General features: G+C 45.2%; 1 protein-coding gene across 1 annotated transcript in view; it reads left to right on the top strand.

The window, feature by feature from the left end:
• Positions 1 to 24,163, top strand: part of ABLIM2 (actin binding LIM protein family member 2) — a 92,706-nt gene that overhangs the window by 14,042 nt on the left and 54,501 nt on the right. The window contains exons 3-6 of the mRNA XM_054391421.1: positions 308 to 491; positions 7,173 to 7,288; positions 12,527 to 12,653; positions 15,309 to 15,402. Coding sequence (XP_054247396.1) covers positions 308 to 491; positions 7,173 to 7,288; positions 12,527 to 12,653; positions 15,309 to 15,402 — 521 coding nt within the window. The remainder of the gene's footprint in view (positions 1 to 307; positions 492 to 7,172; positions 7,289 to 12,526; positions 12,654 to 15,308; positions 15,403 to 24,163) is intronic.

Raw genomic sequence — 24,163 nt, 5'->3', positions numbered from 1 at the left:
GTAACCTGTCAGAGGCATTTCTTTGTACCATTGATGCTCTGGGTTTGGCAAGTTTATGTCCTTTATGCATTTCCTTTGTGCTGTTAATGGTGCTGGGTGTTAACTCCTAAAGACTTCATTCTCTGCACTGAGTTAATATTTTTCCACAGACTAAACCAAATCACTGTACAAAATACATCACTGGTGCCATTTGCTGTACAAATAGTTGGGTTTGGGGGTACAACTGATCATGGGTGAAAAATCAGATTCCTCTCAGAGTGAGCTTTGCTTTTCCAGCCATCTGAGTCTGCCTTTTCTCTTCCTGCAGCTTGTGGATGTGACCTGGCTCAAGGAGGATTTTTTGTGAGACAGGGAGACTACATTTGTACTTTGGACTACCAGAGACTCTATGGCACACGATGCTTCAGTTGTGATCAGTTCATTGAGGGAGAAGTGGTCTCAGCACTGGGCAAAACCTACCACCCAGACTGTTTTGTGTGTGCTGTCTGCAGGTATGTTTTCTGCATGATCTTGTTTTGCATTTAAACACTGGATTTTTAAACTAGAACAGGTTGCCCAGGGAAGTTGTGGATGCCTCCTCCCTGGAGGTGTTCAAGGCCAGGTTGGATGAGGCCTTGAGCAACCTGGGCTGGTGGGAGGTGTCCTGCCCATGGCAGGGGGTTGGAACCTGATGATCTTTAAGGTCCCTTTCAACCCAAACCATTTTATGAGATTTGCCAGATGTTTGAACTGGTAGCCTATAGATGGGGGGGAAAAAATGTTCTGTTGTCTGCTCCTCCAAAAGTAGCAGAATTTTCTTTTTTTTTTTCCTTCTCTTTTCTTCTTTTTTTTTTTTTTTTTTTTTTTTCTTTTTTAACGTTTGTCTGTTACCTGGTAACTTGTGTGAGGTGTCCAAAGTGCTTGAGAAACTGCCACTGACTCTGCTGTCAGACCTTTTGCCCCAAACGTTGCTCTTTTGTCCTTTGTTGACTGAAGTTACAAAGTGCCAGAGACTGAGCCTTTGCAAGCCAAGTGTATGCTATATTAATGGATTCAAAGTGAAGTTTCCCAATGCTGCTTCCCAGAAACTCCAACAGCCATTTACCTTGTGACAGAAAGGATTCACAAAGGCTTGCCTGCATGTTGGATTTCAGCAAGGATCTCCAGCAGCTATGGCAGTCACAAGTCAATCACAGAATCAACCGGGTTGGAAGAGACCTCCAAGATCCTCCAGTCCAACAGATCACCCAGCACTAAGCAATCAACCAGACCATGGCACCATCCAGGCTTCTCTTGAATGTCTCCAGTGATGGTGACTCCACCACCTCCCTGGGCAGCCCATCCCAAAGGGCAATCTCTCTCTCTGTGAAAAACTTCCTCCTAACCCCCAGCCTAAACCTCCCCTGGCGCAGCTTGAGACTGTGTTCCCTCATTCTGGTGCTGGTTGCCTGGGAGAAGAGACAACCCCCACCTGGCTACAACCTCCCTTCAGGTAGTGGTAGACAGCAATGAGGTCTCCCCTGAGCCTTCTCTTCTCCAGGCTAAACACCCCCAGCTCCCTCAGCCTCTCCTCACAGGGCTTGTGACACTGAACTCAAGCATTTCCCCCACTCCAGCCCAGAGTAACTCAGTGAGATCATTCCCACATGGACATGTGTGAGCTGGGACCTGTGTTGGTGGAGATGGTTGCAGACTCTGCAGTACAAGCAGTTGATGCCTGTTTGACCTGCATCTTTATCCTCTTCTGTGGAAACACACAAATATGGAAGGCTTCAGGAAGAAACTTTAAGTCCACCAAACCTTTGGAGCAAATGAGAATGCTGGAATGGTTTGCCTGGCTAAGCTGGAGCCTTTAGCAGTACAACAATAACCAAAGGGGAAGCACAGTGGGGCATTGATGCATCTCCCTGGAGATGTGCTGGGGCCTCATTCAGGTGACTGTGCTGTCCAAACCCAGCGTGTTCCTGTCCCTATGGCCATCTGCCCAGCTCCTAGGGCTGCCAAGCTCAGATGTCCTCCTGTCCTGATGCAGAAGTTGGGTATGTGCCACGTAGAGCTGAATCATGTGTGGAGGGGCACAAGGCAGTTAGCCTTCAAGGGGCTGTGTGCCAAACATAGATCTAGACCTTCCCTGTCAAATCCAGATCTAGAACTTCCCTCAAACACTTTGTATTTCTACCGTCTTCAAGAAGATGATTTGCTGTGGCCAGGAAGTTGAATATAAAAATTCAGAAAGTTGGAAACTCTTTTTTTTTTTTATTTTTTTAACACAGGGTTTTATGGTGGCTCTAATTTTACACAGACATCATCAGGTAGCTTGGGACAGTATTTTAAGGCTGAAGCTGTCTATCTTCTTCAGCCCCTGCATCCTGTCTTGACCTAGCTACCTCCACTGATCTCCCTGCAGTAAATCTTCCTCTGAAGAGTCCAAAATGGTGCACACTGCTCCAGATGCAATCTCCCAAAAGATGAACAGAAGGGAAGATCACATTCCTGGCCCTGCTTATTACTCTGATGCAGCCCAGGATGCTCTTGGTCTTCTTTGCTGCAGGGACACTGTGGAAACTCTTGCTCAATGTAGTGTCCACCAGGACCCCTACATCTTTTTATGTCTTTCCAGCTGATTGACCCCCAAGGTGTACTGGTGCATGGAGTTATTCCTTTGCATGTACCCTGGTTGAAATTTGCTGAAGCAGTAGATAGCAAGTACTGTCCACTCATCAGCTTCAACACCCTGGGTCAAATCCATCCCCATGGAGCAGCCTTGGGGGATGTGATTGTACAAGGTACAGGTTAGAAGAGAATTTGATCCTGTAGGTCCTTAAGTTACAGTCTGGCATGACACCTGACCCAGTGTAAGTGCACTCTGCTGCTGAAGTCAAGAGCTCTGCTCTCCCCACAGCCCTGGCCATGTCCTTCTCTTCGTTTTCTTAGATAAATTTAATTGACTCCTCAGCCATGTAGTCAGAGCAGTGATTTAAAGCACAGGAGGCTCCATCTGCTCTGAAATGAAATGAACATTTCCTTTTTGGCCCAGAAAGCTCAAACTACCTGCACTCAGCTTGAATAACTTGCCCACAGCTGCATAGGTTGTGGCATGGTGCAGAGAAGGACAAAACCAGGCTGAGGGACTTGGGGCTTTTATAGCCTAGAGAAGAACTGCCTGAGGGGGGATCTCATCAGTGCTGATCAATACTTCAAGGGTGGGTGTGCAGAGGATGGAGCCAGGCTTTTTGCAGTGGTGCCCTGCGGCAGGACAAGAGGTAATGGGCACAAACTGGAACATAGGAATCTCCATTTAAACACGAGGAGGAACTTTACCTTGACAGTGATGGAGCCCTGGAGCAGGCTGCCTAGAGAGGTTGTGGAGTCTCCATCTCTGGAGTCATTCCAAAGCCACCTGGATGCCATTCTGTGCAACCCACTCTGTGTGATCCTGCTCTGGCAGGGGAGTTGGACTCGATGATCTCCAGAAGTCCCTTCCATCCCCTGTCATTCTGTGATCTGTGACCAGCACCAGGCTTTGCAGTGTCAGCACACGGTTACCATCAGATCAGGCTGATGGTAGTTTGATGGTTTTACAGCACGCTTTTATTGCTGAGTTCCAGTGGTTTCTGGGTTTACAAATACTGCAGGCAGGCAGATAAAAAATAAAACTCATTGGGAAACAAATCACAGAAGATGTACTAAAATCCTCCAAGTCAGTTCAGAGAGCTGCACTAAAGATGCTCTTAAATCTCAGTTTAAAAATAGATCCATCCAACTGTGAAAGTCACACTGAATAGTTTTTGAAGGGATAAGTAGCTGATTAAAGCCCATACCTAGCAATGTTCAGTGGGTGACTGGTGGTGAGATGTCCCCTTATGTGAAGACAATGCTGCTTTTAACCTACAATGCTATGTATAGACCTGCTCACAAGTTACAGAGCTCAGAAGCTGACACCTTGTGAATTGACTTTTACCACCACCTTCTGCTATGCCTTCACTCATCCTCAGGCAGAGCTCCTTGTGAGAAGCAGAGGTCAGAGTCACAGAAATACTGGCAAATGTGTTGTGTGCAAATTCTGGATCCCCAGTGAACAAGGTTGTGAAACAACCTCTGAGACTTAATTATGGGTTTAGAAGAGCAGCAAGGAAATGTCTGCAGACAGCCTCACATGGAGGTGGTGGAGGGCCCATCCCTGGAAACATTCAAGGTCAGGTTTGATGGGGCTCTGAGCAACCTGATCTAGTTGGGGGTGTCCCTGCTTATTGCAGGGGAGTTGGACTAGATGACATTGAAAGGTCCCTTCCAACCCAGTGCATTCTGTGATTCGATCTTGTAGATGTGGGAAACTTAACAGAGGACTGGAACTGTTGCCCTCTCCCATCTGATTGGCAAGGCACTGAGATTAGTCACTGAACTCTTAGAAATTTAACTAAGATACATTTATGGGCTAGGAAAGCCTCCATGTGCCCTCTCCTCTGAGTAGGCTCTGTGGCAGGGAGTGATGCTTGTGAGCTTTGGCATGTTTTGTGGGTGTCACCTCTCTGGCTCTGTTGTTGTACCAAAGGTCACTTAGCCTGCTCCTCTCATTTAAACTTGTTTTCTCTTGGATTGTCTAATTGTCTCATGTAGATGCCAATTCAAACTGCTTGGCCCCTGCTTCTATTTTGCTTGGTCACTGGTGCACGTTTGAGATGAGCTTCTGGTTTCATCTGGAAGTTGAGCTGGACTTTTGTTAGGTTAAAGCATCGAGCCAAGAAAATACCTTTGCCTTCTCTCTAGCTGCTGTCCTGATATACTGGATACAAGACTGCCCAGAGGTCACAGGCAGTCTTCAGAGCAGTGAATCATAGACTCATAGAATTGGTAAGGTTGGAAGGGACCTCAAGGATCATCTAGGTCCAAGCCCCCTGCCATGGGCAGGGACACCTCACACTAGATCAAGTTGCTCAGAGCCACATCCAGCCTGGCCTTAAAAACCTCCAGGGATGAGGCTTCCACCACCTCCCTGGACAACCTGTTCCAGTGTCTGACCACCCTCATGGGGAAGAACTTCTTCCTAACATCCAATCTGAATCTACCCATTTCTAGTTTTGTTCCATTCCCCCCAGTCCTATCCTTACCTGACACCTTAAAAAGTCCCTCCCCAGATTTCTTGTAGCCCCCTTCAGATACTGGAAGGCCACAATGAGGTCTCTTCAGAGCCTTCTCATCTCCAGACTGAACAGCCCCAACTCTCTCAGTCTGTCTTCAGAGCAGAGTAGCTCCAACCCTCTGCTCATCCTTGTGGCCCTTCTCTGGATACATTCCAGCACCTCCAGATCCTTCGTTTAATAGGGGCTCCAGAACTGGATGCATCATCCATGGCTTCCAGTACTTCACCATCTCCAGGACTATCAGTGGTGCAAAGCCTGCCGTTTTACTGAGACATCTCCAGAGAGTCCAACTGGATCATTAGCTCAGTCCCAGTCTTGGTTCCCATAAAGACTGTGGCAAAAGCCTACTCCATGCTAATCCCCTGCCCAGGGCATGCAAACATGCCTAAGAGGGGAAGGTGCTGGGGTGCTTGTATGGCAGTGCAGTTGTGAGCTTGCATCTGAGGAGCAGGTCACCATTTTGGGGAGAGGATTAGTTTGGAGATTACCAATGATCATAATGAGTCTGTAGGTGCCTCCTGTACGTCCAGGTGAGATGGCCTCCTAAAAACATGTAGGGACACTGTTACAGGTTCTTGTCTCAGACTGGAACAGTTGAAATTCCTTGGCTTGTGCCTCTCCAGGTCAATCAAAAGTGCTAAGTGCTAGACTTCATTGTGTCATATTTTGGTTGGCATGAGAACATGATTAAATGGCTTCTTTCACGTGGGCAGTAGAAAACCAGGGCAGCATTTGGATTACATCACTCAATTTTTGAGACATTTTTTGGAAGTTCCTCATGAATTTGTTGGAAAGGTGAGCAGCAGAATTCATGAGGAGATAGCCAGAGGTGCAACAATGCTTGAACTCCACGTCTCCTCCTCCTTTTTCAGGTATTGCCTGTGATCCCAAATGGATGACAGTGTTGGACACTTAGCTGGTTTGGAGTAGAGTTTAGGACCATTCTGTAGAGACAAAGGGCAGCATTGGCTTTGTTCTCTCTTTAAGTGATAAGAACTTTTAAAAGCTGCACAAATGTAGAGTAAGGCACTCCTGGGCTGTTTGGGGAGCAAGATGATGTTTGTGCTTCACAAGAAGGATCAGTGCAGCTTTTGTAGTGAGGACAACCTCTCAGTTGGTATGAATTTGATAGCAGCATTTGTGGGGAAATGTCATGCAGAATTGTAATGAAAAGTTCATGAAATCATCTGATCAGATGGACTTCACCAGGAGCAGGAGGCCTGTGTTATGCTTGTGTCTCACTTAAGCCATATTTTGCTGGCTCGCTTGGGATTTAGTTGGACAGAAGCTTTGGGTGGAGTGAAATGTGTTTCTGAATCCTGCCCATCCTTTGCTGCACTGTGAAGTGACTTGTCCATCTGGCCCTCTGAGAGAACAGCCCTCAGCAGTTTCTGTGCCCAGGCAAAGCTCCCAGGGGAAAGCTTTTAGTTTTAAGGGCATTGATCAAAAGGAAAGATTCAATTAAGGGTAAGGAGAGCTGTCACTGAGTAAAGCAGAAGAGCAGTGTGGATGCTTTGGGTTTCTAACTGAGTTATCTTGTCTCCAGTGAGAGTTCACCAATGTTTCCTTTCTGTGCATGTGGATTAAGAGGAGGGCTTTGATATGATCAAAGCTGGGAGGACAAGTGCTGGGTTTTTAATGTATAAAAGGCATCTCTGCCTTGCAGCTTAACAACAATAAAGCAGCTGCATTCGCCTGCTCTTACTGCCTGTAATGCCAGGTTTATTTTCAGTGTGTAACTGAGCCTGCTAGTGATCAATCCTTGCTGATGCCACATTTCTGAGATACAGCCAGGATCTGGGCTTGAGTGCTAAGTTTGTTTTTGTGTCTTTAGATGTTATTCTTTCCTAAGTAGCTGTAACATCTGCTTTTGCAGTTGTCTGCTATGTCCCTTCAATACCTCTGAGTGGCTGAAAAATTGTGAATGAGAACTGGGGGAAGCAGAGCAAAAGAAAACAGAATGTAATAACAGTCAGCTCCTTTATGGAAAGGTCTTTCACTTGACAAAGGCCTGAGGCTCTAACCTGTTTGCTTTTGTTTGTCCTGCTGCAGGCTGCCTTTCCCTGCGGGGGACCGGGTGACGTTCAACGGGAAGGAATGCATCTGCCAGAAGTGTTCCCTGCCCCCTGCCAGCACCACTGCCTCTTTCCCTCTACAGAACCTGCGAAGTAAGGAGGCTTTCTGCTCTTCTCTTTTGGTGCTTCTTAGTCTGCACAGGTTTCAAGAACAAGTTTTTACCCCAATAGGTGTACCTGGAATTTCTACCACTACTGCTGTAGGGGCAGGTCAGGTCTAGCTGCCACCGTTGGAGCTGGTCCAGAGGAGGGCCACAAAGATGATCCAAGGGCTGGAATACCTCTGCTGTGAGGATAGGCTGACCCCACAGATTGCTCTTCTTTGTATATAAGGAATCCAGCCCCCATCAGAGAGAAATTTCTCTTCCCCCCTACCCCACACAGAATTCTTCACCATTTCCTTTCTCCAGTTCCTGCAGTGGGAGATGCTGTGCTGATTCCTCTCTTGGGGAGGGGATGGCCCTTTCAGCTGCTTTCTCGTGTCACTTACTCCCAGAGATGGCTCATGCTCAGCCATCTTACCTGCCTGTATTTGCAGACCCATACTTTAATGACCCATTGTCTGTCTGTCTCCTTTTCTTATGGGAAAAATGGCTTTGACTTTAATATTATTTGCCTGCTTGAGTACTGACAGAGCAAGTTCATTTGATTATCTGTGCTGCAGAACCCTTTAATGTACTTGCTCTCCCTTTCTCTGTACATCCCCTGCCCCCATGCAGACTTTTTCTTGCCTTGCCCTTCTTCAGCTCTGTCAGGTTGCTGCACCAGTCTCTCCAGTGCAGAGGTACCTCAGCACATCACTTGTCTCAAAGGCAAACAGCACTGGAAAGATTTGTGGCAAAACCTGATCTTAGCTTTTCCCCAGGTAAACTCACATTTAAGCCTCAAATACAGGTCTGCTTTAACTCTCGTTAGCAATGGGTGAAGGCTGTGCATAGGTTTCAGTGACTTAAGAGTCTTGTTCAAACTTGGATGGTATCAGCCACACTGGAGGCTGGACTTGTAAAGGAATTTGATCTCATCATCACCTGAGCCAGACCAGCTCTGCTTTTCAAACCATATACTGCTGGGGGTCAGCTGACAGGTGAATGACTTCTGCAAGGGCAAACTCAAGTGCACATCTGGCCTGCAAGAAAAGTGTTACCATGGAGCTGCCAGGTACATATCAGCCTTACACAGGAGCTGTGGTGCTCATGGGACTCAGGAAATTGGATAGCAATGGTGGAATCCCTCCCTGGTGTGGGGCATAGAGTTTTGATGGGTTGAGCCACAAATACATGGAGATGTCTGCATGTGTATGTGGCAGGATGTGCAAGAGCCTGAGCAGTGGCAATGCACAGAAAATTAACGATACCTACAATGATAATAAAGACTTTGGGAAGCACTCAGGTTAGCAAGTGATATGTGAAAGAGCAATATACAATACCAGCTGTTTTCCAAGCACCTTATCCTTAGGCTAGGACCAGGATTTCAGGAATAAAGCAGCAGCTTCAAGGACATGTTGGCTGAACTGGAAAGCTGAAAGCCCAGTCTGGCTGTCTGTAGCTGTGCCACGTATCACACAAAGCAATAAATGTCATCTCCTTCTTAAACAACAGACTTCTTGGGAAAGAGATGAATGTTTTAAACAAACAATTCTTTTTATAAAAGAACAGTAGTGCACAAAACATCTGACTTCCAGGAAGCTGAGGCAAGGAGCAGGGGATCTGTTGAGCCATGATCACTCCTGGCTCAGAGCTGCTCAATGTATGGACCATGTATGTTATTTGTTAGCTTATTTATCTCTGACTTGAGCTCAAAAATGCTTTTGCGAGGTCTCTTGGGATTCACCAAGTTCCCTCTGCCCCCTCTGACCAGCCTGGAGAAGAGGAGGCTCTGGAGAGACCTAATAGCAACCTTCCAGTACCTGAATGGGGCTACAAGAGGGATGCAGAGAGACTGTTTGCTAAGGCAAACAGTGACAGGACAAGGGGCAATGGCTTCAAACTGGAGAAGAGCAGATTTACATTGGATGTTAGGAACAAGGCCTTTACTAATAAGGTGATGGAACACTGGAACAGGTTGCCCAGGGAGGTGGTTGAGGCTCCTTCTCTGGAGATATTCAAGGTGAGGCTCAAAGAGACCCTGGGCAGCCTGATCTAGTTGGGGATGTCCCAGCTGGATGTCAGACTGCATGACCTTTGGAGGTCCCTTCCAGCCTGGACCATTCTATGATTCTATGACCAGTTTCTGTTTTCATCCTCCCACTTTGTTTTTCACCTCCTTTATGCCTTATATTTGAGAGCAATGGAGAATGACAATTATTTGCTTTTTGCCTGCCTCCTTGATGGCTTTGTCATTCTACAAATGCCTCCCTACCTGTTTTGTTCAACTCACAAAGCACTGGCTGTTGAAAACCTCTTGTGGCAGTGCCGATGTTGAAGGGTACTCAGGGAAGAACATCAACATGTAGCAGCAAATTGATGTGTTCTGCAGAGTTATTGGTTGAAATTAAATGAGTCACCAAAGGATGCTGCATCCAAGGCAGGAAGGCAAGGACTTTGCCTTGGTAGGCTCTGTCGGCATGGCAACCACAATATTTGTTTTTAATTATCTGGAACTTCACAGAGAAAACAGCAGTTGAGACTAAGAAAGTGGCTCACAAAATGCTTTCTCTCTGCCCACCCAAGCTTAAACCAGGTGAAAGGTGAACGACCACTGAGCACACAGTGTTGCACTAAGTTTGTGAAACCAGCCCTCAACTAACTGGTGAGCTGGAATTAGAGCACAGATGAACCCCCAGTGCAGGAGAGCTCACCCACAGATGTCTGATTGCAGCTAAAGGATTGGTCCTGCAGAACAGTGCAGTCTTTATTCTCTTGTGGGACAAAATGCAGACAACCCCCCAAATGTTCTCTTTTTTTATTAGCAAAACTCTGATGCTCTGAGCTGTTCTGCACACACTTTTGTGCTGGGCTTGTTTCCACATATCAATGCTCTACACAGTCTGCCACTGGAGAGGCATGTTATTGCTCCCTTCATGCATTCCAAATCCACTAGAGGCATATAAGAGCTATCCTTTATTGTTGTGCACTCAGAAATGAAACATTTACCATTGCACTGTGTCTCAGAAACCACAAGAATTTGAAATCAGGAAGTTTTTCAAGAGGCTGTTTAAAGCTTGTAATGAGAGCCTTTGTCTGGAGTGCTTTCTTAATAACTAGATAACTCTCTTTTTTTAATGCTTTTGTGTGTTTCTTCTCATCCATGCAAGACATTGTTGTGGTTTTTGGGTTTTTTTTTTTTTTTTTTGCTCTTCTGACATCTCTAAATGACTCTTCTGTCATTATCAAATTGTTGGGGCACATGGAGAATTCCTGAATGAAAGCCCCCACCTATAGTTTCACATAAAATAGAGGGTAAAATTGGAAGATTAGAAGAGTTACTGAGATACTGATACTAGAACCAATTTCTTTCTGATATTCATCCTTATTTTGTCAATATTCTGATTATTTGAACATTTTGTAAGAAGGCTATACGTAGACCAGAACCTACAGAGTGAAGAGTGACTGAGAGTAGGACCCTGGAGGATATGAAAGGATTTATTTAGGATGTAGAAAGCCAGATTCAAATCCCATGTCTGTGTAGCCTGTCTAAACTGAGTGCTTACAAATAAACTGTTGATGTGGAAAGAGATTTGGCTTTTAATGGTGTAGCCCAAAGCATCCAATGTTAAAAAAAAACACCAAAAGACAACCAAGGCCCCCCAAAAGTCTTGTCCTCAGTTAGTTTTTCTGGGGATTATGACTAGTTCACAGTACAGGTTAGGAGCTGATCTGCTAGAGCACAGCCCTGTGGAGAAGGACCTGGGAGTCTTAGTAGGCAACAAGTTCTGCATGGGACAGCAATGTGCCCTCATGGCCAAGAAGGCCAATGGGATCCTGGAGTGCATTTAGAGGAGTGTGTCCAGCAGATCTAGGGAGGTTCTCCTCCTGCTCTATTCTGCACTGGTGAGGTCACACCTGGAATATTGCATCCAGTTCTGGGCTCCCCAGTTCAGGAGGGACAGGGATCTGCTGGAGAGAGTCCAACGGAGGGCTACAAGGATGATTAAGGGACTGGAGCACTGCCTGATGAGGAGAGGCTGAGAGCCCTGAGGCTGGTTAGTCTGGAGAGGAGAAGACTGAGAGGGGATCTAATAAATGTCTATAAATATCTGAGGGCTGGGTGTCAGGAAGGAAGGGACAGCCCTGGTATGGAACAAGGGGCAATGGATAGAAACTGCAGCACAGGAGGTTCCACCTCAACATGAGGAGGAACTTCTTCACTGTGAGGGTCACAGAGCACTGGAACAGGCTACCCAGAGAGAGGTTGTGGAGTCTCCTTCTCTGGAGACTTTGTAGATGCATTCTGTATCATCTGTGGTAGATTCTCTGGTCCTGCTCTGGCAGGGGGGTTGGACTTGAAAGTCTCCAGAGGTCCCTTCCAACCCCTCACACCCTGTGATCTAGCCTGTTTAACCAGCACAGCCTGGCCTGTGTTAGCCACTATGACATGGTTTGCATTTAATTTTCATTGCTTTTTGGAGCTATCTACAAATAATAAATATCCAGCCAGCCACCATTTTCACATATTGCAGTGTCACTGCTGCTCAGGAATTTCTGTTGGCTTCCTAAGTGTTGGTGTATTGGTCCTGGTTACAGAATGTCACATCCATCAGAGTTGCAGGGTTAGAGAATGGCTGGACTCACTCATAAAGGTCTTTTCCAAATGAAGTGATCCTATGATTCTAATTTCAGCTCTATTTTTTGTTTTTCATGATTGCAAAATGCATTTTGAAATACAACAGAAGTTTTTCAGACCTAGAAATGAAGCTTAATGTGATGAATCAATTATTTGTTTTAATCTCATGGCTTTTAGTTCTCCTTTATGAATTTTATTGGGCTAATCAATTATTTGTTTTAATCTCACGACTTTTAGTTCTCCTTTATGAATTTTATTGGGCTAATCAATTATTTGTTTTAATCTCATGACTTTTAGTTCTCCTTTATGAATCTTATTGGGCTAATTCGAGATGCTTGAAAACTCAACCAGCAAAACTTCCTGTCTTTTAAACACAATATAAGTTAATGGGATTATAATTTAAGGCACTAGGAAACATGAGTTCAGGCTTTTTTTTTTTTCTTTCAGTTATTCAACTCCTTTAGCAATGTCAAGGCAATACTAGGGCAGCACCACTTGCCATCCATCAGGGAGCTTTGGAGCCTGCATTAGGACACTGCTGGCTCCTCATGCTGCAGTAACCATCTGAAGCCTGTGATTCACTCTTACTGGATTTTTTTTTTCTTGCAGATTGTGGGGGCTGTGGTTCAGAAATCAAAAATGGGCAGTCCTTGGTTGCCTTGGACAAACACTGGCATTTGGGCTGCTTTAAGTGCAATATATGTGGCAAGCTACTGAATGCAGAGTACATCAGCAAGTAAGTTCATGGAGGGAGCATTTCCACTCCTTTTCAGCATTCCTTTAATACCAAATAGCTAATTTAGCACTGAATGTCCTTTAGTTTTTGTTTATGTATGTTTGGAGCTGGATGGAGCCACTCTTCTCACTGCATGTCCTTTAGTTTTTGTGTATGTATGTTTGGAGCTGGATGGAGCCACTCTTACTGGTGTCCAGGGACAGGACATGGGGCAGTGGACACAAACTGGAAGACAGGCTGACAGAGCACTGGATCAGGCTGCCCAGAGAGGTTGTGGAGTCTCCTTCCCTGGGGCCTTTCAAAACCTGCCTGGATGTGTTTCTGGGTGATTTTCTCTAGGTGATCATGGTGTGGCAGGGGAGTTGCACTTCACAATCTTCAGAGGTCCTTTCCAAGTTGTAACATTCTGTGGGATACACAGATTAGAGGTTATTATCTAAATTGTACTAAAGGCAGGGGAAAAAAATCAAAGAGGAAAAGCAGAAGTCAAATTTGTCCATTTACCTGGAATGAGGCTTGCCAAGGAGCAGCAAGACAGTGGCTGGAGTTTGCCTCAAAGCCCTAAACACACCCTCAGTTATCTGTGTCTGACTCTGCTCTGTGCCATGCTGTGATGTGAACAAGCAGATATTCTCCTTCCCATGTGATTCACATAAGCAGAAATCTTCTCCAGAAGCTCAGGATGGAGCTAGGTATCATGGTTTTGTGCTGCTCCAGCCCCTGGTGCTGTCAGTTTTGGACTGAAGGTGATGACAGCAACGAGAGGCAGCACAGCACAATGCACACACAGCCCAAGTCCCATCAGTCTGGTGAGACACAGAGCTTTCACTGGCCAAGGCACCTGGGGTTCATTTCTGCTTTGGAGAAGCATGCAGATATGATGACATTTTCTTAAACAGCTGAGAAACTCAATCACTAGTGCCCAGAAATGATGGATTTCAGTCAGTTGGTGTCCCACTGGCTTTCAACAATTATTTGGACCTGGATTAATACCAGTGTAACATTTAATTTCACAGCTTGCACTGGAGAAACACTCTTTATTAAAAGGGTGTTTGTATTATCTCAGATGCAGTGCTCCTCTGCTGTAGTTTTGGTACAGTGCCTTTTTTTTTTTCCTTCCCCCCTTGTTATTTAATAATAAAACCTCCATAAATTTTAAAGATAGAGTTACTCTGCAATCCTCTTTTTAAAAAAAAAAAAAAAAAAAAAAAAAGCTTAATGCCAAACAAAATAACTCCAGAGAAGAAACATCCTGGCTTCACTTAATTCAATTAATTATTGCCATAACTTATGGGTTGGTCTCTAAGCAGTCCAACTTGTGTGCTGTAAAATTAATCTTTATGCTTCTCCAGGGAAATGTCCAATAAAATTCTGCCTCTGCTAGCAAAATCTGTCTGATCAGGAAACATGTTGAACTATGTTTAACTTAGACTTTCAAACGGGAGAAGAGTCTCCAGGTTTTTCTAGAGTGATTTATTTTCACCCATTGGTTTAATTGTCTGAGTGATAAAACTTGATAGAACAGTGCTTGAAATATAAAATGGACAATGAGGTTTATTTCAGAGCAATGGCCCAAGTGTTCTGGTCCTGACTTTTTAGGAGAACACTAAGATTTGTGGGTTTGGTCTTCATGTTCTTAAATTGTACCTTGTCTTCTATCACTTGTGGTGCTGAAAGAGCTTCACATCCTGCATAAGGGACTTGAGCATCTCCCCTATGAAGAGAAACTGAGAACCCTGAGGCTGTTTAGTCTTGAGAAGACTGATCTCATCAATGTCTATAAATATCTGAGGGGTGGGTGTCAAGTGGAGGGGGCCAGGCTCTTTTTGGGTGGTGTACACTAAGACAAGGAACAACAGGTTCAAGCTTGAACAGAGAAGGTTTCACCTCAACATGAGGAGAAACTTCTTTACAGTGAGGGTGATGGAGCCCTGGAGCAGGCTGCCCAGAGAGGTTGTGGAGCCTCCTTCTCTGGAGGCTTTCCAACCCCACCTGGATGCACTCCTGTGCAGACTACCCTGGGTGATCCTGCTCTGGCAGGGGGGTTGGACCTGATGATCTCTTGAGGTCCCTTCCAACCTCTAATGTACTGTGATGAACATACCATACTGCCAGAACTCTTCTGTCATTCAGGCTGAGTTCCAAGAGTTGTTACTGGTTTCTGTGGAGCAGGTTCCTGAGATGGTTCATCCATGACTGTCTTTAAACAGGTCTAGTGAAGAATATCAATGGACCAAAATGTTAATCAAAACTTAGTTTACAGTTAAGATAGTTGTTCTATATATTAGGTGATAGATGTATTGGGTTGATCAGAGAGAGAAATGTGGAAGAAACTAATGAGTAACACTATGAAAACAAAGAGGGTGAGGATCTCAGAGACTGAATGTTGTGACAAGGGGGGAGGTGATGGCCCAGTTCAGGGACAAAACAGGAAAGTGGAATTGTGATAGACTCAGAAGGGCCAGAAGAGTTGTTATGCAATTGCAGAAGTATGCAATTTGTTGCAAAATTAATAAATCCCAGTGTCTGAGAGGTGCCAAAGCCCATAAGCACCCTATGAAGTGTTGAAGCATTAAGGAATCTTAGCTGTTTTGTCTCCCAGTAAACCTTCCAGCCTGTGTAAAGCTCTCTGTGTGGGCTGTTGTTCCTCCCCAGGGATGGAGTTCCGTACTGCGAGACCGACTATCACGCCAAGTTTGGCATCAGATGTGACAACTGTGAAAAGTACATCACAGGAAGAGTGCTGGAGGTAAGGGGACCCTGCCTTCAAACATCTCCAAGTGTTCAGAGACATTTGCTCTTTGGGCTGTAGCTGTGTGCTCAGAACTGAGTGTAATGCAGAGAAAAAGTGTCATGGTCAAAGTTCCAGCAAATTTGAAGTGCACTTAGCCATAGTAGGTTCCAGGGAGTGATTAATACTAAGATAGGAAAAGAACAGAAGGTCCAACTTCTGCACTGATTTTTTCCACAATACTGTGGTTTTCTGTCCTGGTTCTTTCCTTGAAATATCCATACAAAAAAATACTCTTTTTGTTTGGTGATGTACTTGGTTAAACAATATGGTTCATGTACAACAGTCGGGTTAAACAATAGCATGTGTTGTGCTGTGGTGAAGAGCTGAGCCCTTGGGAGGATGAAGAGGATTAAAAAAATGTTCACAAGATTTGCATGCCAACAGTAGTGAGTTGGGTTTGTGAGAGCTGAGGATGCAGAGGGCTCTGACTGCTCGGTGAGAGCATGGTGCAGAGGAGCAGAGTTCTCTGGGTTTGGTGTAAAGGGACCGGTAACAAACTGGAGAAAAGTGAATTATTTTTATTTAAGCTGTCATAAAAATTTCCCCATGACTGATTCTGTCTGTCACTGTAGTTCAAGGTGATGGTTTCAGCTAGCGCATGTCTGTCCCTCTCCTCTCCCCTTCCCCAGGGTTGCTCTGATGGGATGACAGTGCTGTAGTACTAATTCTCTTCTCTGGTACTGGTGCATTCTGGATGTAACTTCAGTTGAAATATGTGGCATTTAACTGTGGAAAAAGATACTGATGCAAGATTCTGAAACCTGTAAAAATAGAGAGGGGGAAAAAAAAAGACTGAGGAGAAAGGATTTTTGTATTCTGTAAAAACACAGCAGTGTCACTGTCAAATAGGAAAGATAGGATGAAGCCAGTACAAAGCAGGCAATGGCTTTGAACAGGTACAATGGGATTTAATGTCTGGAGGCTTGTTACAACCTTCAGCTCCATGGCCTGTGGCCTCCTTTCCATAAGGTTCTATAAAACAATTTACATTTTTTGTGTGCAACAGAACTAATGAAGCCTGAATATGGGTGCATGTCCTGTGTCCTAGCAGTCTGCTGTTGCTATAGGTCGTTCCTCATGACATCTCTCAAAACACCTATTCCCATCCCTTCTGTTTCCCCCTGAAGAATTTTGAGAGCTTTCCACTGCCTCTTCATGTGGTCAAGAGGTGACAGGCAATATGAGCCTCCTTCCATGGGGATCAGCCTGTGATTTCCATGAGCCTTTGGGACTCCACTGCAAATGGCTTTTGAGTTTCAGTGTTGAAAGTGGAGAGCAGTCAGAGGAGGAGTTGGTTCACACACCTCGTTTCATTAGGGAGCTAGACAGAAAGTGACGACCTAAGCAGGTTTGAGAGAAGGCAGAGGCCTTTCTGTAGCTGATGTGGTTAAGTCATTTGTTGTTTGTCTGCAGCAAACAGACTTGTTCAAAAGGCTTGGAACTGGGGGCTGATCTCTTCCATCTGCCTGCTATTGAACTCAGCATGTGCTTGTCACCAGCTGCTTTGTTGATATGTTTGTATACCTCCTGGTCAGGAAGATAAGGGGTGGGGGCAAGCAAGCATGACTTGTTGTTGCTGTAGATTGTGGGGTTTGTAGAGTTGTCTGGAATTCTGAAACATTTTCCCAAGCGTCATTATTTCTTCTTACCTTCTTGATCATAATCTGCAGATACACAGCAATAACAGGGCAAAATGCTGTTCAAGTGGGGGCAATCCTGACAGCTATGCTTATCAGGCAGAGGAATAATCTGCTAAGGGAGCTGCTGGAAGCTATCACTTATAGAGTATTAAAACAAGGTTGGACAAGGCACTGGAAAATCCACGTTAGGGAGCAGTCCTGCAGTGACAAAGGGAGGGACTGCATGACCTCACAGGATTTTTTCCATCTCTGATTTCTGTGATAGCGTCAGGAGGACAGCTGCTTCCACAATGACTCTGTGCCCAGATCTTATGGGATTGTCTCCCTTTCAAGCCCTGCTCCTTTTTATGTGTTTATTCAGCAGAGGAGGAAGGGAGAGTCAGCTGGTGTGAGTTACTGATAACTTACCAAAGAGCTGGCTGGTTTTGTAGCTTGCCAGCCAAATATAAGGATGATTTAGTTACTTAAATTCTTCCTTCAGCCCATTTTCTGAGGGCTGGATTCATCCCATGTAGTCAATGGGGTTAAACATGGGATAGATAGCTCTGTTTATAATTCCTTTCTTGTTTCTTTCTTTCCCTTCAGTCCACCTTGGCTTACCCCCAGTCTCCCAGGGAACTTGTACTGGAAAAAGCTACAAGGGGGGGCTGAGCAGCTAATGTGCAGAGAGCATGAATTCTTCTGCTTTCAAAGGCAACACTTTGCTGTTCTTTTTACAGCAGCTCTGCCCACCAGTGCTCTGATGGACAGGGCTGGTTCTGCTGGAGCAGCATTCAGAGCAGTGTTTAACAAGAGACCAGCCCTCTCCCAGAAATTGCTGTGGTTTATCCCTGGCCATATATGTTGATAAATCTCCCATCTTGAATGGGAAGCAAGAGGAGGCTGGAGTTCAGAGTTTGATTTTAAAATACAATGGGACTGAAAATCCTTAGGGAGAAGAAAAGGGTCAGTTTTAGTGCTTATGCTATAGCTCTGTTCCCAACCCAGCAATAGTTAGAATCCTGCAGGGGGAAACCCCCCACAATCTAAAACAACAAGCTGTTGATTTTTATAACCAGGTGGTTGTCCTACCTCCTGGTTCTTCCACTTGACTTGCCATGCAAAGGCTTGGAAGGCTGTGGAGGTATGTGGAGGAGCTGCGTGACTCCTGAGGGACACAGAATGATAGAATTGCTGTGGTTGGACAAGGTCTCCAAGATCATTGAGTCCAACCAGCTGACTTAGACTTTCTGCCTTCAACAATGCTTGGGCTTCCTTAACATCTGCTTAACTTTATCTCAGTTCCAGCACCTCTCTATGCTGAAATGGCCTTTGCATACAGATGAATTTCTAGCTTTATAAAATATCTTCCCCCCTTTAATTGATGAGCTCTAAAGTGAATTTATAGAGAGCCATCTTACTTCCTCTCAACTGTTTTGCAAAACTGAATGAACCAAATTCTGCCCTGCTCATAAAGCTCCAGGCTTTTCTGGTGATGCTGGTGGGCATTCTCACTGTCTGTTCCTAGCTGGAACCACCATCTCAGCATGGGTGGACATTGTACTCCAGATGATCACAGAATCAGAGAGTGATTTGGGTTGGAAGAGACCTTAAAGATCATCTAGGTCCAACAGCCCTACCATGGACAGAGATACCTTCCACCAGCCCCAGGTTGTTCAAGGTCTCATCCAGCCTGGCCTTGAACACCTCAAGGGAGGGGGCATCCACAACCTCCCTGGGCAACCCGTTCCAGTGTCTCACCACTTTCACTGTAAAGAATTTCTTCCTAATCTCCAGTCTAAATTTCCCCTCTTCCAGCTTCAATCCATTGCCCCTTGACCTGTCTCTACAAGCCCCTTCCCCAGCTTTCTTGAAGGTCTCTTTCAGGTACTGGAAGGCTGCTCTAAGGTCTCCCCAGAGACTTTAGATGATGCCTCACCACTACCTTGTGCAGTGATAGGACAGGTCTCTTGGGGCTTATTTACCTGCAACTCATCTGCTTCTGGAAGCACTCAGGAGTAGTTCAACTCCTGACTAAGCTTCTGTCTCCAACTGTTCTGTGATTCACTGCTACACGGCTGTGGTGTGAGGTGCTGGTGAAAAGGGCTGGCTCATTAAATGTAAAAAAGGGTCCAGCTGCTCTATCTGACATCCTAATCTGGCAGCACGGCACTCAGTATGTGTGGGGGGAGAAAGGGTTAGCATTTTTTTCTGATTTACCTTGCTGTGTAAATGTCTAGAAAACATAACCACTGTCATTTTTAAACCTATCCCTCACACCCAGGCTTACTTTAGAATAAGGGAACAAGTGGAGTAGACACAGGGCAGGACTGAGAGGAGAAACGTCACTAATTTAAATGTCAGTGAAATGCCACTTACACCTCAGTGGCTTGTTAATTAAAGCATGAACCTTGGGGTTTTTTTGTGGTTTATTTCTTTGCTTTGCCCTCGGGTTGGGCTGCTTTTGTTTGCAGCCACAGCTACTTTGTAAATCAATCGCCTTTCCCTTTGCAAATGTCTGGGTAGCAGAGACGAGACTAATTCCTTGCAGCAGGGTGTCCACATTTCTGCCTGCAGTGGGGAAGAATGGTTCGTTCTGAGCTGTCTGTTACCCTGCTGCTTCGCTGACAACAAAACCTGGGCATGTGTGAAAGGTGCTTGAGCAGCTGATAACGGAGGCGCTGGTGCTGAGCCCTGCCGGCAAAGCGGCTCCGTCTATCGAAGGGTTTAGCATGGGCAGCCTAGCAAAGGATGTCAGAGCAACCACAGGATCCCAGTGTCAGTGCTGATCTGCACTTAGAAACTGCTCCCTGCACCGCTTTGCTCCCATCACGAGAGAAGAAAGCAAGCTTGTGGCAAAGAGACTTCTGTATAAATCGGCTCTCGCAAAAGGAAGCCAGCTAAGGTAGGAATCATCAGTTGTAGTGTTGGTGGAGATGTAGGGTGGTTTGCAGCTTGAGAGTGGTCTCTGTTTTGGTGCCACCTGTGTTTGTCTGGGGCTGCTGGGGCCGGGGCAGGTTAAGAGTCAGTGCATAAGATCGAAACTTGGCTGGCTAAGTGTGAACTGACAGTTGGCTTAGACTTTCTGCTTTCAAACAAGCATCATTAAAAGTGCTATCAGCAGATGAGGAGCAAGGCAAATAGTTTTGAGTTTAGCTTTTAGCCTTTCCTGCAAGCTATTTGTATTGTTCTTCACCTTCTCTTTCTTCCTCTCTGATCCCCTTTTTTCCACCACTTCTTCCCTCCAGAAAGAGATACAGAGCTACACCAATCCATATTTGTTAAAAAATTCCCATTGTGGACATGTCAGGAAAAGATAGGACATATTAAAAGGAACTATTGGCATAGATTTTACCCTGTAGATCAGTTTTTAGGTTTATTGAGGAAGGACACTGAGCAGCACGTGGTTATAGCTTAAGCCTGTTAAGTTTTTACCAACGGGATTCTGCAAGCTGTTTCTGAATAACACAAAAGAGAAGTTCAGAATTGGAGGGAAACTGGTTGCTAGAGCAGAAAGAATGACTATTGTAGGTGTTGTGGGGGATTTTTTTTCATTTGCTTGCTTGCCCTTCTGTTGAGGATTTCTCTTGTACGTGTGGAAAAAGTCCTGGGAGTGCTTCTTTGCATCCACACCAGTGTGGGTTTGTCTGTGGCAAAGTGCATAGTTTGACTCCTGAACCTGGCAGGTAGGTGATGGTGCCCACTACTTTTCCCCATTGTGCAAAAATGTACTACCAGTTAACTGTCTTCACTGATTAATGAAAGCATCAAAGCAGTGATTCCATAGTCACCTTGGGATACCTTCAGAGCCTCAGATCTGAGCAGCACAGGGCGTGCCAGCTCCTCACCTCGCCCAGCGCCGTGTTGCTGTCTGGTGCTTTACTCCCCAGTGCTGTTTGCCAGCAGTTAGGTATTTTGACAATGTCAAATGTTGCCCTTTTTGTCTGTCTCCACTTCCTCATCCTGTTAGTTTACATCATTTCTTTCATTTCTGGTGATCCTCTGCCTAGTGCCTGAGGCTCTGCAGGACCTGGTACCTAACCTGCGATCCAGCCAGCAGCAGAGGCATCTCCCTCCCATGACAGTGGTGCAGCAGTAACTGCACCTAGTGACAATTGGCTTTGTTGATGAAGTCTCTCCAGCATGCTTTGGCCCATGTAGCAGTACTTCAGTGTGTCAGCTCATAGCAGGAAAGCAGCCTGTATGACTCATTTCTTGTTTCCATAAGACTTTTCATCCTGCCAACCTCCAGCATTTTATGTACTTCTTCATATTTTGTCTTTTCCTCCTAAGAACGAACTTCTAAATGGTACCTTGAACTGGAAAAGTGTGGCTGAGTCTGAAAGTAGCAACTTCCTACTTCCAGGAGGGACGGCTAATGTCAGATCTACATATGACAGCAGGATTTCCCATCCTAGCTAAATCTGGGGATCCAAAATATCAGTCCTTAGTCAGGCACAGAATGCGAGACAGCTTCTGTCCTCAGATGTTTGCAGCCTGGATCACCACAACCAGCCTGGAAAGAGTTGTGATGGCATCAGCTGATAAATCATGCTGCCTCCCCAGGGTTGTTTGGTGTTGGCTGAAGCTTTCCTCCTCCCATCTGAAATGGGTGGGCTAAATGCACAGCTGTGAAGTCTAAAGGGATGGGGAGTACGTCTGCAAGTCGTCTTTCTTCTTGAAGTTTGATCCAGCTGCAGAGTGTCTTGGCCCATAAGTGGGTTTTAAGGAGTGGGAGAGGCAAGTGGGAAAGAAATGAAGGAGACTGTTGAGCAAACAGAAGAGAAGCCTCTTCCAGTCTTAGTGGGTGGCAAGAAAAAATTGGAAAGCTGAGAAGAAAAAGGTGAAAGGGGCAAATCACTCCTCACATAACAAAAGCAAATACATGCAAAATCAGTGATTTTAGGCATGACAAGGCCGTTCTGGTTTGCAAGTTCACACACTAAGTTCTGCAGAAAGATGCACTACTGGCCTTCTGCAGCTTTTGCCTGAGAGCCCAGGGCCCAGTCAGTCACTGCCATGCAGAGGTCAGTGTCCCTGTTGGTACATTCGGTCTGCCCTTCATACCTGGAAGAATAAAGAGTGTGTGGGAGGCAGTAAAAATGACTCAGATGTGGGTGGGAAGTCTCAAGGCTCTGCAGAGTACAGCAGGATGAACCAGAATCCAGACAAAATGAAATAACTGTACATATGAGACAGATCAACTGTCAGATAACTGTACATATGAGACAGATCAAGCTGTCAGTAATGCTGCAGGTGCATGCACTGAACCTTTCACATGGCTGTTTCTTGGCATCTGGTGGGATGATAAATTGATCCAGTAAGGAGAAAATGAGGAAAAGGAATGATTCAACACATTACACTAGATTAACACTGGTGTAAACCCTGTTGAAAATGGTTCATTTGCCCTGGCACACTGCCAAAGTGACTCAGTGGTGAGTCAGGTCCACTGTGACTAAGAGAATTAGTAAGAGTTTTCCTCCCTAATCTTCTCTTTGTCTCCTGGCTCTCACACTTTCCTCCTCTCACCACGGTTGGATAACATAAACAATAGATATGTTTCAAGTACCCCTGCCTTGCTCTCTGTCCCTTCATACCCAGTAGATGACATGACAGCTGTTTACTAACTTAACCCTTGTTGTATAGCACTGGTACTGAGTTAAACCCTCAAGTTCCTCTGTGAAACTCTGGCTTTGCTAGAAATCTGAATGGAGATTTTATGTGCTTACACTTAAAGCTGGTAACTGAGCACAGAATTCTCCTCCAAGCAGCAAAATTTGTCAGATTTTCTGAATATCATCACTCTAATTTGAGTATGCACCACTGAACCCAGTTTGGGGGACCAGTACAGTCCACATGATAGGCCACTATGTGGATGCAGTGGCAGAGTTATGAGCCTGTGGCTGCTGAACAACACTTGATGTTCACCTTCTCCATGGTACCCCTGAGATAAAGAGAGAAAGACAAACACCTAGACTTTACACAGCCTCTGGGGTTAAGCCCACAATTCCACCTTGAAATGCTGGCCAGGAACAGGAGGGTTGTATTGCCAGCTGGGAATAAGCAAGAACACAACCCCTAATTTCAGCCTAATAGCTCTGAAAGGAAGATTTTTCTGAGCCAGTTCTGTGCTGTTAGGTCAGAGGGTTATTAACTAATAACTGATTTCGTGCTGGGAGCACAAATTGAAACCTTAGCTCAGCCAAAGTCAGGGAACTGCATTTACTTTTCAAAAAAAAAAAAAAAAGGGTGAATTAGCCTCCATAAATCAGTGCAGTGACTAGTTGGGCCATTTAATGTCAAAGAGCTGTGGCTTGTTCAAAAACTTTATTAAATTTCATGGTGATAAATATCTGGAGTTCCTTTCTATAAGTGTCTCTCATTATCAGTTTCCTCTTCGTTGCTGGCACCTAACAAAAAGAATTAAACATCACAGCAAAACCAGTCAGCTGGGGAAGGAATGGCAAGGACAAACTGCATGAATTAGATATCCAGTAAAGAAGTTTTCACCTTCTTTGACTTGCATAGTCTGAAAAGCATTTCCCAGTGAAGGTATCTAGTCCTCAGTGTTGAGTTTGAAATGACAGGCAATGAACTTGCCTTGCCTAGTGTTCAGATGTTTTCATCTCCAGATCTCAGTCCATGGACATAAGCTGCAAGCTGTAGCAGGTTCATTCCTCAGGGAGTTCTGTCTGGATTTTATGTCCTCTTTATGATGTCTACAGATGGCTTTAGGGGGCCCTACTAGCACTGTTCCCATACCTGTGAGGAGGCCCTCATGAATGTGGAGGCAAGATCCTTACTGAGGTAAGGAGGAGAGCAGGATACAACTGTCCTAAATTGAAAGATAAAGAGAAAAAGAAAATATTCACTGTAAGAGTAACTAAGCATTGGAGCAGCCTCCTCAGAGGTTGTGCAGTGTCCATCCTTGGAGAGTTTGTGTCTGACTGGACACATTTCTGAGCAGAGTGATCTGAAGGTTGAGCAGAAGGTTGGATTTAGATGACCAAGCTGAGGTCCTTCCCAGCCTGAATTGTTCTGAAATTCTGTGGGGCACTTGCACACTTCCTGACTTAAACCTGAATTCTGTTTCTGCT

Source organism: Indicator indicator, chromosome 23, assembly GCF_027791375.1.
Source record: "Indicator indicator isolate 239-I01 chromosome 23, UM_Iind_1.1, whole genome shotgun sequence".
Lineage (NCBI taxonomy): Eukaryota > Metazoa > Chordata > Aves > Piciformes > Indicatoridae > Indicator > Indicator indicator.
The sequence above is the reverse complement of the archived record's forward strand: the minus strand, read 5'-3'. Positions and strand labels throughout refer to the sequence as shown.